Genomic DNA, 16,820 nt, shown 5'->3' with positions numbered 1-16,820 from the left:
TGTGGAATAATTGTGAAAATTATTTTAAAAGGTGCAAATCACCCCTTGTGTTCACAAGGTAACCGAATGACAGTTGCGATTAGGAAGAATGTAGCTGTGGATATCTGAAGTATTTTTTTGTGGCATTGCTTGCCATCCTTGGCAAGATGTGGTGTTGATGATAGTTGTGAATAAGAAAACTATTGTCATGGAAATCTGAAATGTTCCTTTTTGACAAGGCAAACCTGAAAATGACACGTCTGGAACACATAACCAGTTTATTAGCTGGGAAAGAACATGCAGTACTTTTTCCCCAGGCAGTTTTTTAATGTGAATATTTACTATTATGCTGGTGCTTAACGTGTTTATTAGCAAGGTAATGGCAAAAGAACATACTTTTCTCCAGGCAATTCTGAAACCTGATGACATACTTTACCATCCAAAGCTCACTCTAGCATAACCATGAGTAAAATGTTTTTTTCACACGCATGTAGACAACTGCCATGCAAACCAAAAAGTTTGTATTTTACAGTATTGAAGTTGCCATTTTTTTGTTTGAAAAAAAAAAAGTCACATCTGTATAAGTTATTTAAGTGATGGGGTGCCACGGTGGAGCACTGGTTAGCATGTCCGCCTCAAGGTTCTGAGGTACAGGGTTCAATTCTAGCTCTAGCCTTCCTGTGTTCCTCTTGAAATGCTCAAAAACTCCCCTGTAATTGCTGCCTTAGCAAGCCAAAACTTCACATTGATATATAGTCCTGGCATAAAAAGAGCTATCTACAGTAATCCCTCATTTATCGCGGGTAATTGGTTCCAAAAACCACCCGCGATAAGTGATATCCGCGAAGTACAGTCACCAACAAGAAGTACTGGGCAGGCTAACGAGTTAGTGGAAAGATACTAATTCGCGATCATGCTAAGACGCGAAAACGGACTTCTAAAGGAATGTAAACGAACATTTGTAGCAATACTACATTGTCCTAAAGGTTAGACACGTTTCCTCAATTTAGAACTTTTATTTTGACTTTTAAATTGTTTTTTAATTTGTAAAAAAAATCCGCGATGTAGTGAAGCCGCGATAAACGAAAAGTGAAGTAGCGAGGGATCACTATATGATATTCTGGTCGACATATAGCGCCTTCTAGTGGTGACAAGAAATGCAATCTTTACATTTTAATGTACTGCCATGCACACCTTGAACGGATCCAATTGAAAATTGGTCAGAAAAGCCTCAAGACGATCATGCTTTACGTTGAATGTTGTGACATTTTGGTAGAGTGCATGCCCATTTGGGTATCACAATTCTATGATCCCAAAAGCTGCTCTGACCAGATGAGTCTATTTTCTCAAAATTTCACACATTTGATGAGAGACTAGTCTTAGTTGTCATCTACAGTTGTTTTTTCAATGTCATCTACTGGCTAAATGAAACACCTGTATTATTCTTTGATTTTTTTTTTAAATTCAAGATTCAAGAGTTTTTTATTCGCCATGTTTGAGCGTGCCAAACAAGGAATTTGACTTCGGTAAATCACAGCCTCTGTTCAACATTTAGGTGACTAACAACAACACTCAGGACATGTGAAGAACGAAAGATATTCTCAAACACCCCCTGATCTTAAACTCCCAAGAGGGCAAGGAAAAACTCAAAACTCCAGCTAGGGGAAATGAGAAACCTTGAGAAGAGACCACAGATGGGAGGGTCCCTCTTCTAGGATGACCAGGCTGCAATGGATGCAGAGAGGACACATAGTACAAACAGTGTAGACAAAAAAGGTGTGGCAAGCGGGATGTTATTGCACAGTAATGTGATATGTTTAGAAGACTGTTCTACATATCATAGGTTTGGAAGACAGTTTAGCCAGTTATGATGTTAAATCACAATATTCGCAAGTTTGTGCTAAATACTGTTGCCGTGGCAATTTGCCAAGAAAACAAACTGATAGTTTATCTAAATCTTTGAAATTTTGCACACACATCAGACCTGGCAAAATAATCAATATTTTGTGAGTTTACTGTGGGTTGTTTCAAGGTAAAGCCAATTGTACATTTCACCAAGATCTATGAGAAGTTGTAAGAATATGTAACAGCACCAGCCTTACCCGCCTGGTCATCCTGGAAGAGGGACCCTCCCATCTGTGGTCTCTTCTCAAGGTTTCTCATTTCCCGTAGCTGGAGTTTTGAGTTTTTCCTTGCCCTCCTGGGAGTTTAAGATCAGGGGATGTTTGAGAACATTTGTGTTGTTATTCACCTAAATGTTGAACAGAGGCTGTGATGTACCAAAGTCAAATTCCTTGTTTGGCACGCTCAAACATGGCGAATAAAAACTCTTGAGTCTTGAAAACTTGCAGCCATATTCCAAATCTCATCCCCCGAACTAAGTACAGTCGCTACTGTGCTCACTTCACCAGAATTTATTGGACTATGCAGTTTTCTTTTGGTAAACAGGATCACGCAATGGAAGCATTAAAACATTTTTGATGGGACTTTGTGTAAATACAAAAACAGGAATCCCAAGTGCGAGTCAACAAGTGTACTAGAGCCTTAAAGAATTGAGGACATGAACACAACTTACTGAACAAGAACACTAAATACAAAGTTTCACATTAAGACAGATCTGTCAAATTTTAACTTTTGTGAAAGGCAAATGCTGAAAGCTTCAAAGACGGATCCATTGCTTTCTTCTTCTTCGCATTGTTTTCCTTTGCTTCTGCCTGACCAATTTCATTTTCTACACTGCCGCCTGCTTCACTTCGTTTTCTTTTCTTCAGGTCCATCACGTCATCAGCCGGGCCTTTTGCTCGCTCAGTCAATGCCTGAATGAAAATGGGCATACACATGTTAATTATAAGGGACACCAAAGGGGGAAGTGTGCATCTGTTTGGACGCAAGCTCCATGATAATGAGTGAACACACGCAGCAACACTTAGGCATGCAGTTGGAAATTGCATCTTGTCATGTATAATCACAATTGACAGGTTGCATCTCTTCAGGCCCACTGGCTCTCGTCGGCTTCTTGCTCACATCGCTCCTCCTTTCTCTTTGAGCAAAGACAAAAAGAAAGCCCTTTCCTGAAGGTAAAAGCCCATTGAGCCCAGGATGAATCATCAGGCCTGATGACAGGACCAACACTCCACGCACACTTCACTTGCAGATGTAGACTTATATATTCAAAGCAACACACGTTACTTGAAGTGACCACGCCTCACGTTTGAATTTTAAAGGGATTCGCTATTCCAAAAAATATTTGCATCTGTGGGTGAGCAGCTTTCGCATGAAGGCCACTCAGGAGTTTGCATGCAATTACAACAATACCAAATAAACAAGTACTTTTTTTTTTTTTTTAAACAAATCTAGTCATCAAATTGGCTCGGTGGGGCACTGGGTAGCACGTCCGCCTCACAGTTAGGAGGGTCCGGGTTCGATTCCACCTTCGGCCCTCCCTGTGTGGAGTTTGCATGTTCTCCCCGTGCCCGCGTGGGTTTTCTCCAGGCACTCCGGTTTCCTCCCACATTCCAAAAACATGCTTGGTAGGCCGATTGAAGACTCCAAATTGCCCCTAGGTGTGAGTGTGAGTGCGAATGGTTGTCTGTCTCTGTGTGCCCTGCGATTGGCTGGGAACCGGTTCAGGGTGTCCCCCGCCTACTGCCCGATGACGGCTGGGATAGGCTCCAGCACGCCAGCGACCCCCGTGGGGACTAAGCGGTTCAGAAAATGGATGGATGGATGGAAAGTCATCAAATTGAGCATTGCTTGTGTAATCTGTCTAAGAGGGATGTGCACCTTCACCCCTGAAGATACTACATTTTGACTCAACACAATGCGACTACATGTCATCTCAGAGTACCACAAAGTATATTGTGATCCAATATGCATACACACGTACACACATGTACGCACACGTCCGCACACGTGCACGCACACACGTGCACGCACACACATGTACACATGCAAAAAAACGGAACCAGTCAAATTTATGTATTAGGAGTGAGCAGCACCAGATTACTGGGGGTGCACATCGGTGAGGACCTCTCCTGGTCCGCCAACACCGCATCGCTGGCAAAGAAAGCTCAGCGCCGCCTGTACTTCCTGCGGAAACTCAGGCGAGCAAGTGTTCCTCCGGCCGTCATGACTACATTCTACCATTGAGAGCGTCCTCTCCAGTTGTATCGCTGTCTGGGGTGGTAGCTGCTCTGAATACAACATGAAGGCCCTGCAGCGCATAGTGAACACGGCTGGTAAGATTATTGGTGCTTCACTCCCCTCCCTGAAGGACATTTACACCTCCCATCTCACCCGCAAGGCGACCACGATTGTGAGTGATGTGAGTCACCCCGCTCGCTCTTTGTTTGATCTTCTGCCCTCTGGGAAGAGGTACAGGAGCCTGCGCTCCCGCACCACCAGACTCACCAACAGCTTCATTCTCCAGGCTGTTAGGATCCAGAACTCTCTTCCCCCTTCTGCGTAGCGTCCTGTACTTTTGCGCTATATTCTGACTGTCTGCTGTATGCACACTTGCTCCATTTTTGCTCCTCTTATTTATTGTGTTATTCGTTTATTTATTATTTATTCATCACTCTTATTTATTCATTGTTTGTGCCTTCTTGTTTTTATTTTTTTGTGTTGTTTACTTATATGTATATTGTGTGCTATGTCTTGTCACCGTGGGATAGTGGGAACGTGTGTCTTGGCATGTGAAGAAATTGACAATAAAGCAGACTTTGACTTTGACTTTACCAGTGGTTCTTAACCTGGGTTCGGCGAGTCCATCTCAGGGATTCGGCAGAGCCACCTCTGCGGAAGTCCGAACACACCTCATTTATTGTTTAATGCAAATCTGAACTGGTCTCACAAAGGCAACAGCAGAAGTCACACTGATTTGCTGGTATGTAATTTGTGTGTGAGTTCATGCATTGTGTTGGTTTTGTTCTTTGAACAAGGTGATGTTCATGTACGGCTCATTTTGTGCACCAGTAAAAAACATCTATGTCTTGAATTTGAAGGAGAAAAAAATTATATTTTTCACTAAAGATGGTTTTGGTGAATGCGCATATGAAAGTGGTGGGGTTCGGTACCACCAACAAGGTAAAGAACCACTGATGTATACTATTATATGATCAGTGATTGTTTTCTATTTTGTCTTGTACGTATAACATAAGTGCCAAACTGACTACAAAATGATAGTAGCAGTAAAAGTTGTAAATAATGTTGGTTCTGCACTTAATTGACAATAGAAATGTGCTTAAATTTTTGTAGATACAGAACAATTTGAATAATAATTTTTAATAATTTTCAAGATACTGAAAAATCAACTGAGCAGCATTGTCTTGTCAGAGCACGCAGTTAGTTCGCTCTCCAACTATTTTACTAATAGAACTCAATGTGTTAAGCATGATGACTTATGGTCTGATGTTTTGACAGTTACTCAGGGTGTACCACAAGGGTCTATTGTTGGACCACTTTGTTTTACAAAATATGTATGGATCAATGATGTGGGACAGAATGTAAGGCAAGTTGTCATTTTTACGCTATTACATGACAGTGTATTCTTTTGTGACTACCATTAACTATTCACAAAATACATTTCATGTAGTTTGTGACAGTGAAAATGTCCCTGAACACAAGCAAATGAAAGTGATGTTTTCTAATAATAAAGTTAAGCAACGGAATATTCCTCCAATCACTACTCCCGACGGCTCAGTTATATTTTCACTGCTTTAAAATAGTTGGCATCTTAATTGATAAGTTTTTGTCTATAAAACCTCATGTTGATGCCTTTGTCAATAAGTTACGACTGAAGTTGAGTTTCTATGTTAGAAACAAATTTAGTTTTTCTTTCCATGCAAGAAAGAGACTTTAACATTGCTTCCATAGACCTTTTATACATGCATGCCCCAATCGAGGCACTACATATTCTTTCTCTCATGCCTCACCATGCTTAAGTGCATATCTTTTGCATAAGTCTGATGGACCGTACGCTCGTCATTCCCAGGATTTGTATACACAAGTGCCCCTAAGTGTCAGGACACAGAAAGGACAGATGTCTTTTCAATATTGTGCTCACACTGACTGGAACTCTCTGCAAAGCACAGTAAAACTATCAAATCTTGGAACTTTATCTCAGTTTGACTAGATTCTGAAGGTCTTGGAATCATATTGTGCTGCATCTGCTGCGTTTTATAAATGTCTCTTTTAATAAAAGTTTTTTTTTAAAAAATCTTCTACTGGTCTTACTCTTTGGCTTTTAATGTTTATTTGTAATTATTTTCTTGGGTTGTGGTGTTGCCTCTTGGCCAGGACTCCCTTGTAAAAGAGATCTGTGGATCTCAATGAGATTTTCCTGGTTAACTAAAGGTTAAAGAAACAAAAAAAAAATGAAACAATTGTAAAATAAATGTCTAGACAATAGATGTGATGAAAAGATGAAACTCACCTGTGGCCTTGTATGAGGAGATATCAACATGTTAGTGGCCCAACAATGAGTGGAAATAGAAAATGCAAATGCAAAATTTCTGTATCGACACGAAACAAAAATAGTAGACTACTGGTACGCAAATAGGAGCTGCAAATGTGTCTGAAAACAGAAATTTAGCAAGGCCAACTGCCTCTATGTCCCTCAGTGTAATCATGAGATCAATGATTTGTGCCTTCACCGCCATCACACATTCAATCGGGTTCCCAGGCAACAAGCACTTCCTCCCCCTTCTGTATGAGGCATCATCCAGCTGCCAACTAAATGAATGCAAGGTCACGACTGGGTGACTCTCAACACCTATAATGTCACCTCTAAACACTGGCAAAAAAAATCATCAATACAATAATTGATCATGATGAATGTGCATCAGAAAATATGAAGTGGGGGGGGGGGTTAGGCCCTAATATACTAAAATGCCATGCGTGATAAAAAGCCAATTTTTCACACAGATTGTTGTTAGTGCCAAATAAACATTGCAGTGTTGATTGTATTAAGAAAACAAATATTAGCCACTTGATCATTGTGATTTTTCAACAATTAAATCATCCAACCATTTTCTTAACCACTTATCATCACGAGGGTCGCGGGTGTGCTGGACCCTATCCCAGCAGTCATCAAGCACAAAATATTCAATCACAAGGAACAATTCCAAAAGAAAATAAGAGCAAACTCTTGTAATGTCCTAATTGGCCACAACGTGGTCCCCAAAGAAATCAGGACTATTGAGAGGGTGAAACACTCAACACTTATCTTCCCAAATATTCATGTAATATTTCCTCCTGCTCTTCTTTTTCCGATTTTAATCTGGAAGCCAATTGAACCCTAACCCCAGGGGTTCCAGGGAAGCTGTGGAGTACTTCAAGTGAGAAAATAACTCCAACAACCATTCGCACTCACAATCACACCTACGGGCAATTTGGAGTGGCCAGTCGGCTTGCCATGCATGTTTCTGGCAGCCCCCCCCCCCCATATATATTTCTGCCATTCTTAAGAGTCACCAAAGATTCTATGCTCAAAAAATGATTTTAAAATGTAATCCACTAAATGCAATATTTAGTAGGTGTTTCATACCAGTCGCTCCTCTGCTGAAAGATTCCTGAAGATTCCCATAGCCTCCTTGATGATGTCCATTTCTTCCAGGTCAGGGTGGTCTGCTATGATGTTCTTCCTGTTCTCTTCCAACCACAGCTGGAAGCCTGTTTTTGGGCTAACGGTCAGCAAAAGCCTCAAATGAGAACAAAATCTTCTCCCATTTGTTCTTAGTTTGTTGCTGCAATGTGAATCACTGAATAATTACTGTAAATGTACACACCTCTAAAGATCACAATGTTCAACTGGCATAATCCTCTTTGGCATTTACTGTGACTATCAAAATAAACGACTAGATTTGGATGTATTTACATCTTGTACCTCTTCGTTTCAGCATTGTCGACTAGTGAGGGAGTTGGGAGATCTGCATGCTTCTGTTGATTATCTCTGGTCTCCATGATCTCCTCGGTCTTCTTACTGACTGTCTTTACACTCATCTGCAGGAGAGTGGACTGAGCCTGGGTGGTAAATTCATACACAAGACATCATTGTAATTCTTCAATTATTTCTATTGTTGTATGCACGATCATAAACTTACACATGTACAGTATGCGTGCTGCGTGAGTGGTTCTTACAGAAACCTGCGCTACCATTTTCTACGATAAGGAGGCTCGTAATTATACCTAATAGTACCTTTGTCTTTCCTCGAGTGGGGAGTGGTTTGAGAACCGGGCTTTTGTTCGACTTCCCTGCAGATGCAGTTAGTGGAGCCGACTTCCTGCTGGACGTCATGTTGTCCAGGATGTTTGTCATACGAGGATGACAAGACACAGGAGAGGATTTCCCAGAACCAAGAACCTGCAAGAATCCCGTCAAAAACTTTAGTTGGTATAGATTGATTAACATACCCAACCACTTATTTGTTTAAAATATGTACACAACTCACCTTGAAAGGGTTTGAGCGCCCAACGCTGCTAGCTGCAAAAGCAAATAAGACTTAGAGTAAATCACTCAACACGGAATTGCTGCCATTTCTAGATTCCATTATCAACATGGTCACAACCACACTGCTGTTCCATCAAATTATACCACAATTCTGATTATTTATTGTGATTTACCTATAAAGATCACATTCTCTATGTACCGTGCAGGCTCCTCACGTTTGCTACATTTGCTACTCATCTTAGGGAAGCGAAACAACCTCGTAATAATTCTTCCATCCATACCCTCTTTTCGGGTTTGATTCATTGAAATCGCAAATAGCGGGTGCTAAATGGCATGTTCGATCACTGACAGATTGTTGGCAAGAGGTGTAAAGGTGGTGGAGACCACAACATTTAAAAGAGCAGTTTGACTTTTAAGTAGCTTTGATAGTTTCTAGAGTCTGACAATTAATCGTCCAGCCGATTAAATCGATCGGCCTAAATACAGAGTCGTCCATTTGGTCAATATTAACCATTTACAGCAGTTGTACACAAGCAACACTGGTCTCATTATGCATTATAACCTTGAGTCCTTAAAAATATATCATACAACTTATTGATAAAACCTTTCTGTCATTCATCCGTGTTGCGCTTTCACAATTTGTTGGCTCAAATTTACGTACATTGAGTTCATTTCAAATACAAACATACAGATTTTCTGTCGAGGCTCGATTTTCTAGTCATTCATCAATGCTGCCCTTTCACAATTTGTTGACTTAAATTTACATTGAGATCATTTCAAATGTAAATATACAGACAATTGATTGAGGACAAACCTTGCTCACCGAGAGGGGCCATTTGCTTTGAAGGTGATCCGGAAACTTTGGTAAATGGGTTTAGACCTGCAGAATCAGACATGAGCCATTAGTATGAAATAACTGGCAGCCATAAAGAGAATATATGTAAAGCAAGCTCGGAGAAGACTGACACTTTGGGGCTTTGGCTCCATCTTCAGGTTCTATTGTCTGTGGGTCCTCTTGCTCCTCAAGCTCTTGGCTACGCTCATCCTCCAGTGTTTCTCTGCGGTGATGCTTTTCTTTGACCTCATTCTGGTCATAACTGTCATGATTACATGATTGTACATTAAGTCAGTATATCACATCTCTATATCGATCAAATGTACGTAGGTGACGACGGCACTCTGCAGCGATATCTCACAAGAAAGGTCACATTGCTTCATATGTTGGAATTACCTCGATGGAGTCCGCCTGATGTCGGAGTATTCCGTCTCCTCCTGTTCCTCCTGCTCCTCCTGAATTTGGCTGGCTTTTTCCAGAGCAACCTGACTGAGCCGTTGTGCGAGTGCCACGCGTCTGGACCTCGACGCGTATCGAATGGCCAGCGTCACCACGTTTTGAGTCATGAGTTCCGCCAACTCAACGCAACGAAACTCTCTTTCCAACTTACATGACAACTAGAACGAGCAAAGTTCAAGGAATCAGTCACGACGACAGACAACCACAGCACAAAATTAGACTCAAACTGACTGCAAACATCTTCATCAGCAGCTCCTGCTGCTCTTTCTGTGACTGACTCTGTCCAACCTCATCAACTTCATAGCCGCTGGAGGACAGGAAGCTGTAGTGGTTGTGGAAGAGCATGGAACGCCAGAACTGTTCCTGAAGGATTAGATAAGAAGAATGGGTATATCAAATCCAAAATTCTATATCGCACTTTCAGTGAATCAGAAAATGCAGATCAGAGAAGAAAATGGAGCTTTGTCTGTTTCAAATATGCATAATCAATAACAAAAAAAACACACAGGGAGCGAAATGAAAGATTTGATATAGGACAGCTGGATTGGATGAAAAGAAATATTATGTCTTGCAAATGATAACTGTACAATGTTACCTCCATCTGTCCTTTCTCAGTGGTTGTTTGACATAGAGGCAACTTGAAAGGCAAGATGGCCACAGCTGGTCTGGGCAGGGTAGGGGGATATCTCGAGCCTTTACAAGGTATGCACCTGGAAAAAAAAGGTTTGCAATATTTATTAAACTGTATTGTATAGGTGTGTTAACTTTAGCCCCCGGCTACCCCTCCATTGTGGTGAATAAAAAAGCAAACATGCATTTGTAACTTGACAAACACCTGACGAGACATAGCAGTCAAATCTATCATACAAATACCATCATAAAAATTATTCAAAGAAGTAGCCAGAAGCCTATTCTGACAAGTGTTCTGATCAAAACTGCCACCTAGCAAACGTCAGACTAGAAAACATGGTCCATCATGACGATAATGGAAGCAACCTGTTCCCACCTGTTTTCGTTGGTGCACGATTGATAGTGTGCAATTTCCTGCTTACATACATATTTGTTTGTTTGTTGCTATTGCATGCAAGGTTGGAAGCTAATAAAATTGATTCTCAAATTGAGCACATCTGGTGTATGTGTGACACATTTGTAGCCTTTTATTACTATTCATTTACTACAAGAACCGATATTGCCGATATTTAATTTCTTAGAGATGAACACCCATAATCATTTTTATCCACCTGAGTTGCTGAGGGTTCTCGTGCACACTAACTACCCAGTAGTGGTCTGATTTGCTTTTGCACGTCTCTCTTGTGTTGCATACTGGTGTCCAAGTCAAGCCCAGGGAGCGGTTCAGCATTCGTACCACCCCATCAGAATCCACGTAACATGGGGTACCTGAAAATATACCACCAGGCTGACATCTTTAAAATCCTTAAATGAAAACAAAACAAAAAAACAAGGCATATAGGGCATATAGGTTTGTTGATTACTTAGTTCTATCCACCTAGAGGATGGGATTTTTTACTGTGGACGTGAATATTTTTCTTAAAATTGGTTGAAATATTTTAATGTTTAGTAGGGTTCTCTAAATATTAAAATGATCAAAGAAATGTAGTTAGTACCCTCAGCGGTAAATCCAAGCCAGCATAGATAAGATTTGTGAGAGATTGGGAGAGGTTCCCCATTGATGATTTGCCTTTGTTTCCGACCAAACTGCAGGAGCTGCACGGCCAGTGCCTGCTCCCCGTCAAAACCGGTCCCTGGTGATTTAAAAGGACACAAAGAATCAAGTATGCACTTTTCAATGCTTCACCAACCTATGAAGTGATTTTTATTGAAGCAGGGGTATAATGATAAATTGTTCATCATATTATACAGCGGATTTGGCCACAATACCTTAGATTACATAGTGTGACAATTTAAATTATGTATTCATGACAACCAGTCGATGTATTCATTACAACCAATGATGTTTCGGCATTTTAAATCGGGGAATGAAAAAAGAAAGGCATCTTCATGGCAATGAGTAAAGACAACAGCAGTCAGGTAAGCAAGGCAACATAACATTTTGCTGTTGTTTCAAAAGTTTTAGTAGTTCAGAACCATCAGCTGTGTGTGTGTGCGTGCATGCGTACCTCTGTGGTATACAATGACCAACTGCTCTCCATGTCCTGCCATGCAAACGACAGCTCCCGGTAGACTGAAGATTTCTCTCTGAACTCCTCCGATGGAGAATAGCCTGACCATGAGTGCGTTGGTGGCGACTGCCGCCCAGCCTTGACCAAGACACAATGCCTTTGCATCCTCCCCCTTGGGCAAGTCAAGCATCCACTCCTTGTTGGTGTCCCATGATGAGAAGTGAAGACAGTGTATTTTACTAAGAATACAAAGAACAATGTTTCAATTGCTATGAAAGCATGTGGAAATTTATTGTGGTCACGGCCCGGACAGTGGGGTCTAAGAGGCTGGCATATAATTGTTGATCACCATTTGACTGGACACCGGTGGGCATACCTTGCTAGCTCATCTGAGCTGGAGCAGGCTAGGAGCACGGCCTCCTGGGAAACATCAGCCATTGTGTGGCCCAGCGTGTTAGTGAAGTGCATGGTGTGGTGCACAGCCGTGTCGTGAAACTCCACATCGATGGCATTGTCCTGCTCGTCATTGTAGCCTCGCACTGTCCCTACAGAGTTCCACATCTGAAGGAAAGTTGGCATTAGAAACGCACTTTTGGTAAACTGCAACTGAAACTTATTTCACAAAACTGTGAGGCATGATTAGTTAAAAATGTCTCATCGTAAACTACCATAAAGCGGTGAGTGAGGTGGATAGGAGTGGAGCCTGGTTGAAAAGCTTTTTGGGGTGGCGTTGGTTGCGGCCCTTCATAGACCGGGCGCAAGGCCGCAGGCAGAGACGCTGCAGTCATCACGGCACCGTCGGCATCATTATCATCTCCAAATTTAGCTGGCCTTAACAAGCCTGAATCTGTGGAGTGACATCATTAGAGACCACAATGGAAATAATAATAATATACTAACACGACAAAGTTTGTATAAGCATTGCCCACAACCAGCAGTCTAGGGTGTTCATCTAATATTTTAGACTAGTGAAAGGTGTGTTCTGTGCTACAATCGAGTTCTGGCCCTATGGGCGGTGACGCCACCCAAATTTGTGCAGCAAACTTTAGTTATCGACCTTTGCAAATACAGTACTTAGGTCATAATTACACTATATTTTTTCTTTACCTTCTAGTCTATGATTATAAAACAATCAGATGGAAAAAATGTATGGTAAATGAGCATTACTTCTTGTTCCGCAAGCCAGTCATAACTTTAAACTACACGTTTTAATTCACCTCCATTCTGTCACCAGGCACCGAACACTCACCAAGTGAATTTTCATCATCCAGTATGGCTCCTCCTCTGTTCTTTACCCGCCCTGTTACAGGTATGACAAAATCGTCATCATCGTCCTCCTCATCTTCATTGACCGCACTGAATGTTTTCTTAGCAGGGGAGTTAGCATCACTCAATCCTTCATCCATGACCCGGTCATCATCTTCATCAAATAGATCTTCGTAGCCTTTCTCTCCTTTTTCTCCAGTCGCCTGATGAAAAGCCAAAAGACGTTAAGCATAGCACCATAACAATTAATAACAGGTCAATTTAAAACTGTGTATATTTGTGGGTGACGTAGGGTAAAAAGCAAGTAATTGACGCCAAAATAGTTGATCAAGATTGCTTTGGACTTTGCCCCATCTTGTGGCATCAATAAGCAATTCAAAATCTTTTGGGTCCTCTTCAGTTTTTATCCACCACAAATAGCAGAGGAACACTTCATTTGTTAAAATTCAAATTCCCGTTATCTTATGCAGAGACCTTGTAGAAATAATGAAAGTTATTGTAACTCAACAGTTTCTTGAGCCGCTTGAAGCTAAAGTGTGATAGCTACGACACCAAATTTAAACACAATACTAAGCTGTTGACAATCGAAATAAATATTTAGACACAACAGAGTGCTACCTTAGAAGAGGTGGTTTTAGACCCAGATGCAATGAAACCCTCCAGCAGGCCCAGGCAGCCCTCATTGTCTGTGTAAGCAATATGTTTGCCGGATGGGTGCCAGGCTAAATCGCACACCGTGAAGCCCTTCTCGTGCTTCTGCCTGCGGAGTAAAAAAGGCAACTTGAACAAAACTGTCATCCTTTATTATTATATTGAAATGACTTCAAATAGGAAAGAACGACTGGGTTAAAACAAATATCCATTTAGTAACAATGTTGTATTCAATTTTTCCCAGAAATGACAAGATTCCACAAATATTACATACCGCTCAACACACAGTTTGCTTTCAATGTCCCACACTGTTATGAAACCCCCAACGCTGGCAGCAGCAAGGAAGTTTCCACACGGAGACCATGCTGCCACATTGATGGGCTGAAAGCAAAAACAGTCAACATTGTAAAGATGTATCATATTTACCTCCTGGCAAACATTCAAGCCATATATTAGAGAATTGTGGCAGTACTGCATCAAGTCTGTACTATGGAATTATATTAGCTATTATGATTTTGTTTGCAAATGTTCCGGTTTGTAATGACAAATTACTGATGTCGGGGAACGGCTAACGTAAAAAAAAAAATTTAAAAAAAAAAATCGCTTCAATGACTTGTTTAATCAGTGTCCTACTAAAACGATTACATGTACAGTACTCGAGAATGGATTTCAGGATGGCTTTCTCCCCATCAATGTAGTCAAAGCTTCACTAGATAGTCCAAAAGATGGAACAACCAGATCAGGGCCTACATCAACAAATATTGGTTGAAACTATTTGCCACCTCCTCCATATTTATAGTTTAACAACAAAAATGCTAAACTGTATTATTAGTGCCAACAAAATACTGTTTAGAATTCTCCAAATCACTTTGTTACATTTTTGTTTAATATGTGTAGAGGCACACTACCACTCTATAAAAGAAAAACCAAACCAAAACAACTGTGTCAAACTCACCTGAGTCAGCAGATCATCTAACAGGGTGCTCACATGATTCCAGGACCCTCTCTCATACAGGTGAACTTTGGTCTCCACGGGAACTGCCAAAAACTGATGACAGATAATGTGCATACATCAATTAGATAAGCCAGGAAAACGATGCAAAATGGATAGTTTGGTCTCCTAACCTTTCCTGTGTGAGGTTGCCAGGCCAGGCGACATAATGATTTTGCATTGCTGACGTCATTAGTTTTCTTCAGCAGAGGCCAACTGATCACCTGAGCCTGAATTTGTGAACAAAATCCAATCAGACAAACCAGGCACAGTATGAAACAACATTATGCAGACAAGTGTTAGGCTTTGACGTACCTGCTCCTCAATATTCCACACAGCGACTGAGCCATCGCAGCTGGCAGACGCCTGGTAAAAGAAACATTTGGTAGAAATTAATTAAAAGAATGAGACATTTTTTTTTTGCTTTCTAATTAACACATTAACATTAAAGGCCACAAAATCACAAATCAAATTCGGTCAAAAATCTGTTATGAGATTGTTGCATTATGTACAAATTAAATACATTTTTAAATCAGGAAAATGCCATATCCCAGGGCGGCACAATAGCGCACTGGTTAGCACGTCTGCCTCACAGTTTGGAGGGTGCAGATTCGATTCCACCTCCGGCCCTCCCTGTGTGGAGTTTGCATGTTCTCCCCGTGCTCGTGTGGGTTTTCTCCAGTTACTATGGTTTCCTCCCACATCCCAAAAACATGCTTGGTAGCCCGATTGAACATTTCATATTTCCCCTAGGTGTGAGTGCGGCTGGTTGCTTGTCTCCATGTGCCCTGCGATTGGCTAGCAACCGGTTCAGGGTGTCCCCTGTCTACTGCCCAAAGGCTGCTGGGATAGGCTCCAGCACACCCGTAACCCCCGCGGGGACAAGTGGTATAGAAAATGGAGGGATGGATTAAAATCCCAATTAAATTAAAAAGATAATTTATTCATTTGAAAACATGGTATTTAATCAAGTACCAAAACTACTCAGAAACACTGAATTCTTGAACACTCTATTCTTTTTAAATAAAGTAGAAAATTACCTTGTGAAATTAAATTATACAAACAACACGCTGTATTCAGAGTACTTTCACAATATCAGAAACTGGCAAACAAATTGTGCTATTTGGAATATTACTAATTTTTTTCTAACTATGATTTCTTAGGATCATGAGAAGCTAAAATCAAAATCACAATTTCGATTACTTGGACAGCCCTATTTTACTGATAGAAGTGTGTCAACAGTGAGGACAGCTATGACAAGGTGAAGTACTATACAGTGGAAAAGAATCTATAAAAATGTATTTTGGAACAAATGGTAAAGATATTTTGATGGTCCGGTAGTGTACTTCAACTATAACTCAAGTTTAAAAATGTGCACTATTGTTCTTCATAATGAAATACATGGCGTAAATGTACCTACCAGAAACTCATCTTTAGGGTCAAAGGTGACACTGAGGACAGGGGCTTCATGGCCCCGGAGGGTTTTCTGCTGGCTGCTGTCTGATACTTCCACCACTTTAACCAAAAAGTCACTGAAGCAAAGAGAGAACTGACAAATCAGTACATGTACACTGGGTACTTGCAGTCAAAATGGTCAGCACAAACAAGAGGCATGTCAGCTCTAGACAATTCTGATTTACATCAATGTCTAACAGATGCCTATTTCTTAAGATTAATATAACAACAAACAAAAAAAACATTGTGAAAATGCCACCATCAATAAAGCACGGCGCTCTCCACAAATCAATTCCGGTAACAGGCAGACATCTCCAATCACCACTAATCATAAACCAATCTATATGCTGCTCCGTCTGTGTGCCGGAAATGTGATTCAAGCACGTCAATGTATGAGGGTCATCTGTGCGAGATAATAATCGTCAACATAAAAACATCATTGTCCGGTCAGTCATAAATGCGCTCAAAACTGAATTCAACTGATGTAGCATGCAAGGATTATTTCCTAGCTGTCAAACATGTGGCCTGAGCATAGCAAATCCGCATGGTTTGACAAAGTAAACGTGACATTTGCTTATCTTTCAGCTCTTTCGG

The 16,820-nt window shown here is 41.0% G+C and overlaps 1 protein-coding gene across 3 annotated transcripts in view; it reads right to left on the bottom strand.

Moving 5' to 3' along the window:
* Positions 1–2,378: 2,378 nt before the first annotated feature.
* wdhd1 (WD repeat and HMG-box DNA binding protein 1) overlaps positions 2,379–16,820 on the bottom strand; it is a 17,437-nt gene continuing 2,995 nt past the window's right edge. For 2 of the 3 annotated variants that reach the window (XM_049718159.1, XM_049718160.2), the window contains exons 5-26: positions 16,192–16,303; positions 15,087–15,137; positions 14,906–15,001; positions 14,736–14,828; positions 14,055–14,161; positions 13,748–13,889; positions 13,113–13,332; positions 12,532–12,710; positions 12,240–12,424; positions 11,861–12,102; positions 11,348–11,485; positions 10,964–11,120; positions 10,318–10,432; positions 9,954–10,085; positions 9,660–9,880; positions 9,395–9,525; positions 9,243–9,308; positions 8,430–8,461; positions 8,177–8,341; positions 7,865–8,001; positions 7,526–7,661; positions 2,379–2,795 (exon numbers count right to left, since the gene is read on the bottom strand). In XM_049718159.1, the coding sequence (XP_049574116.1) occupies positions 2,607–2,795; positions 7,526–7,661; positions 7,865–8,001; positions 8,177–8,341; positions 8,430–8,461; positions 9,243–9,308; positions 9,395–9,525; positions 9,660–9,880; positions 9,954–10,085; positions 10,318–10,432; positions 10,964–11,120; positions 11,348–11,485; positions 11,861–12,102; positions 12,240–12,424; positions 12,532–12,710; positions 13,113–13,332; positions 13,748–13,889; positions 14,055–14,161; positions 14,736–14,828; positions 14,906–15,001; positions 15,087–15,137; positions 16,192–16,303 (3,046 nt within the window). In that variant the 3' untranslated portion in view covers positions 2,379–2,606. The remainder of the gene's footprint in view (positions 2,796–7,525; positions 7,662–7,864; positions 8,002–8,176; positions 8,342–8,429; positions 8,462–9,242; positions 9,309–9,394; positions 9,526–9,659; positions 9,881–9,953; positions 10,086–10,317; positions 10,433–10,963; positions 11,121–11,347; positions 11,486–11,860; positions 12,103–12,239; positions 12,425–12,531; positions 12,711–13,112; positions 13,333–13,747; positions 13,890–14,054; positions 14,162–14,735; positions 14,829–14,905; positions 15,002–15,086; positions 15,138–16,191; positions 16,304–16,820) is intronic. The other variant, XM_049718161.1, reaches the window with a different exon arrangement.

Source organism: Syngnathus scovelli, chromosome 4, assembly GCF_024217435.2.
Source record: "Syngnathus scovelli strain Florida chromosome 4, RoL_Ssco_1.2, whole genome shotgun sequence".
NCBI classification, from domain to species: Eukaryota; Metazoa; Chordata; class Actinopteri; order Syngnathiformes; family Syngnathidae; genus Syngnathus; species Syngnathus scovelli.
Note: the sequence above shows the minus strand (reverse complement) of the source record. Positions and strands in the feature narration are given on the sequence as shown.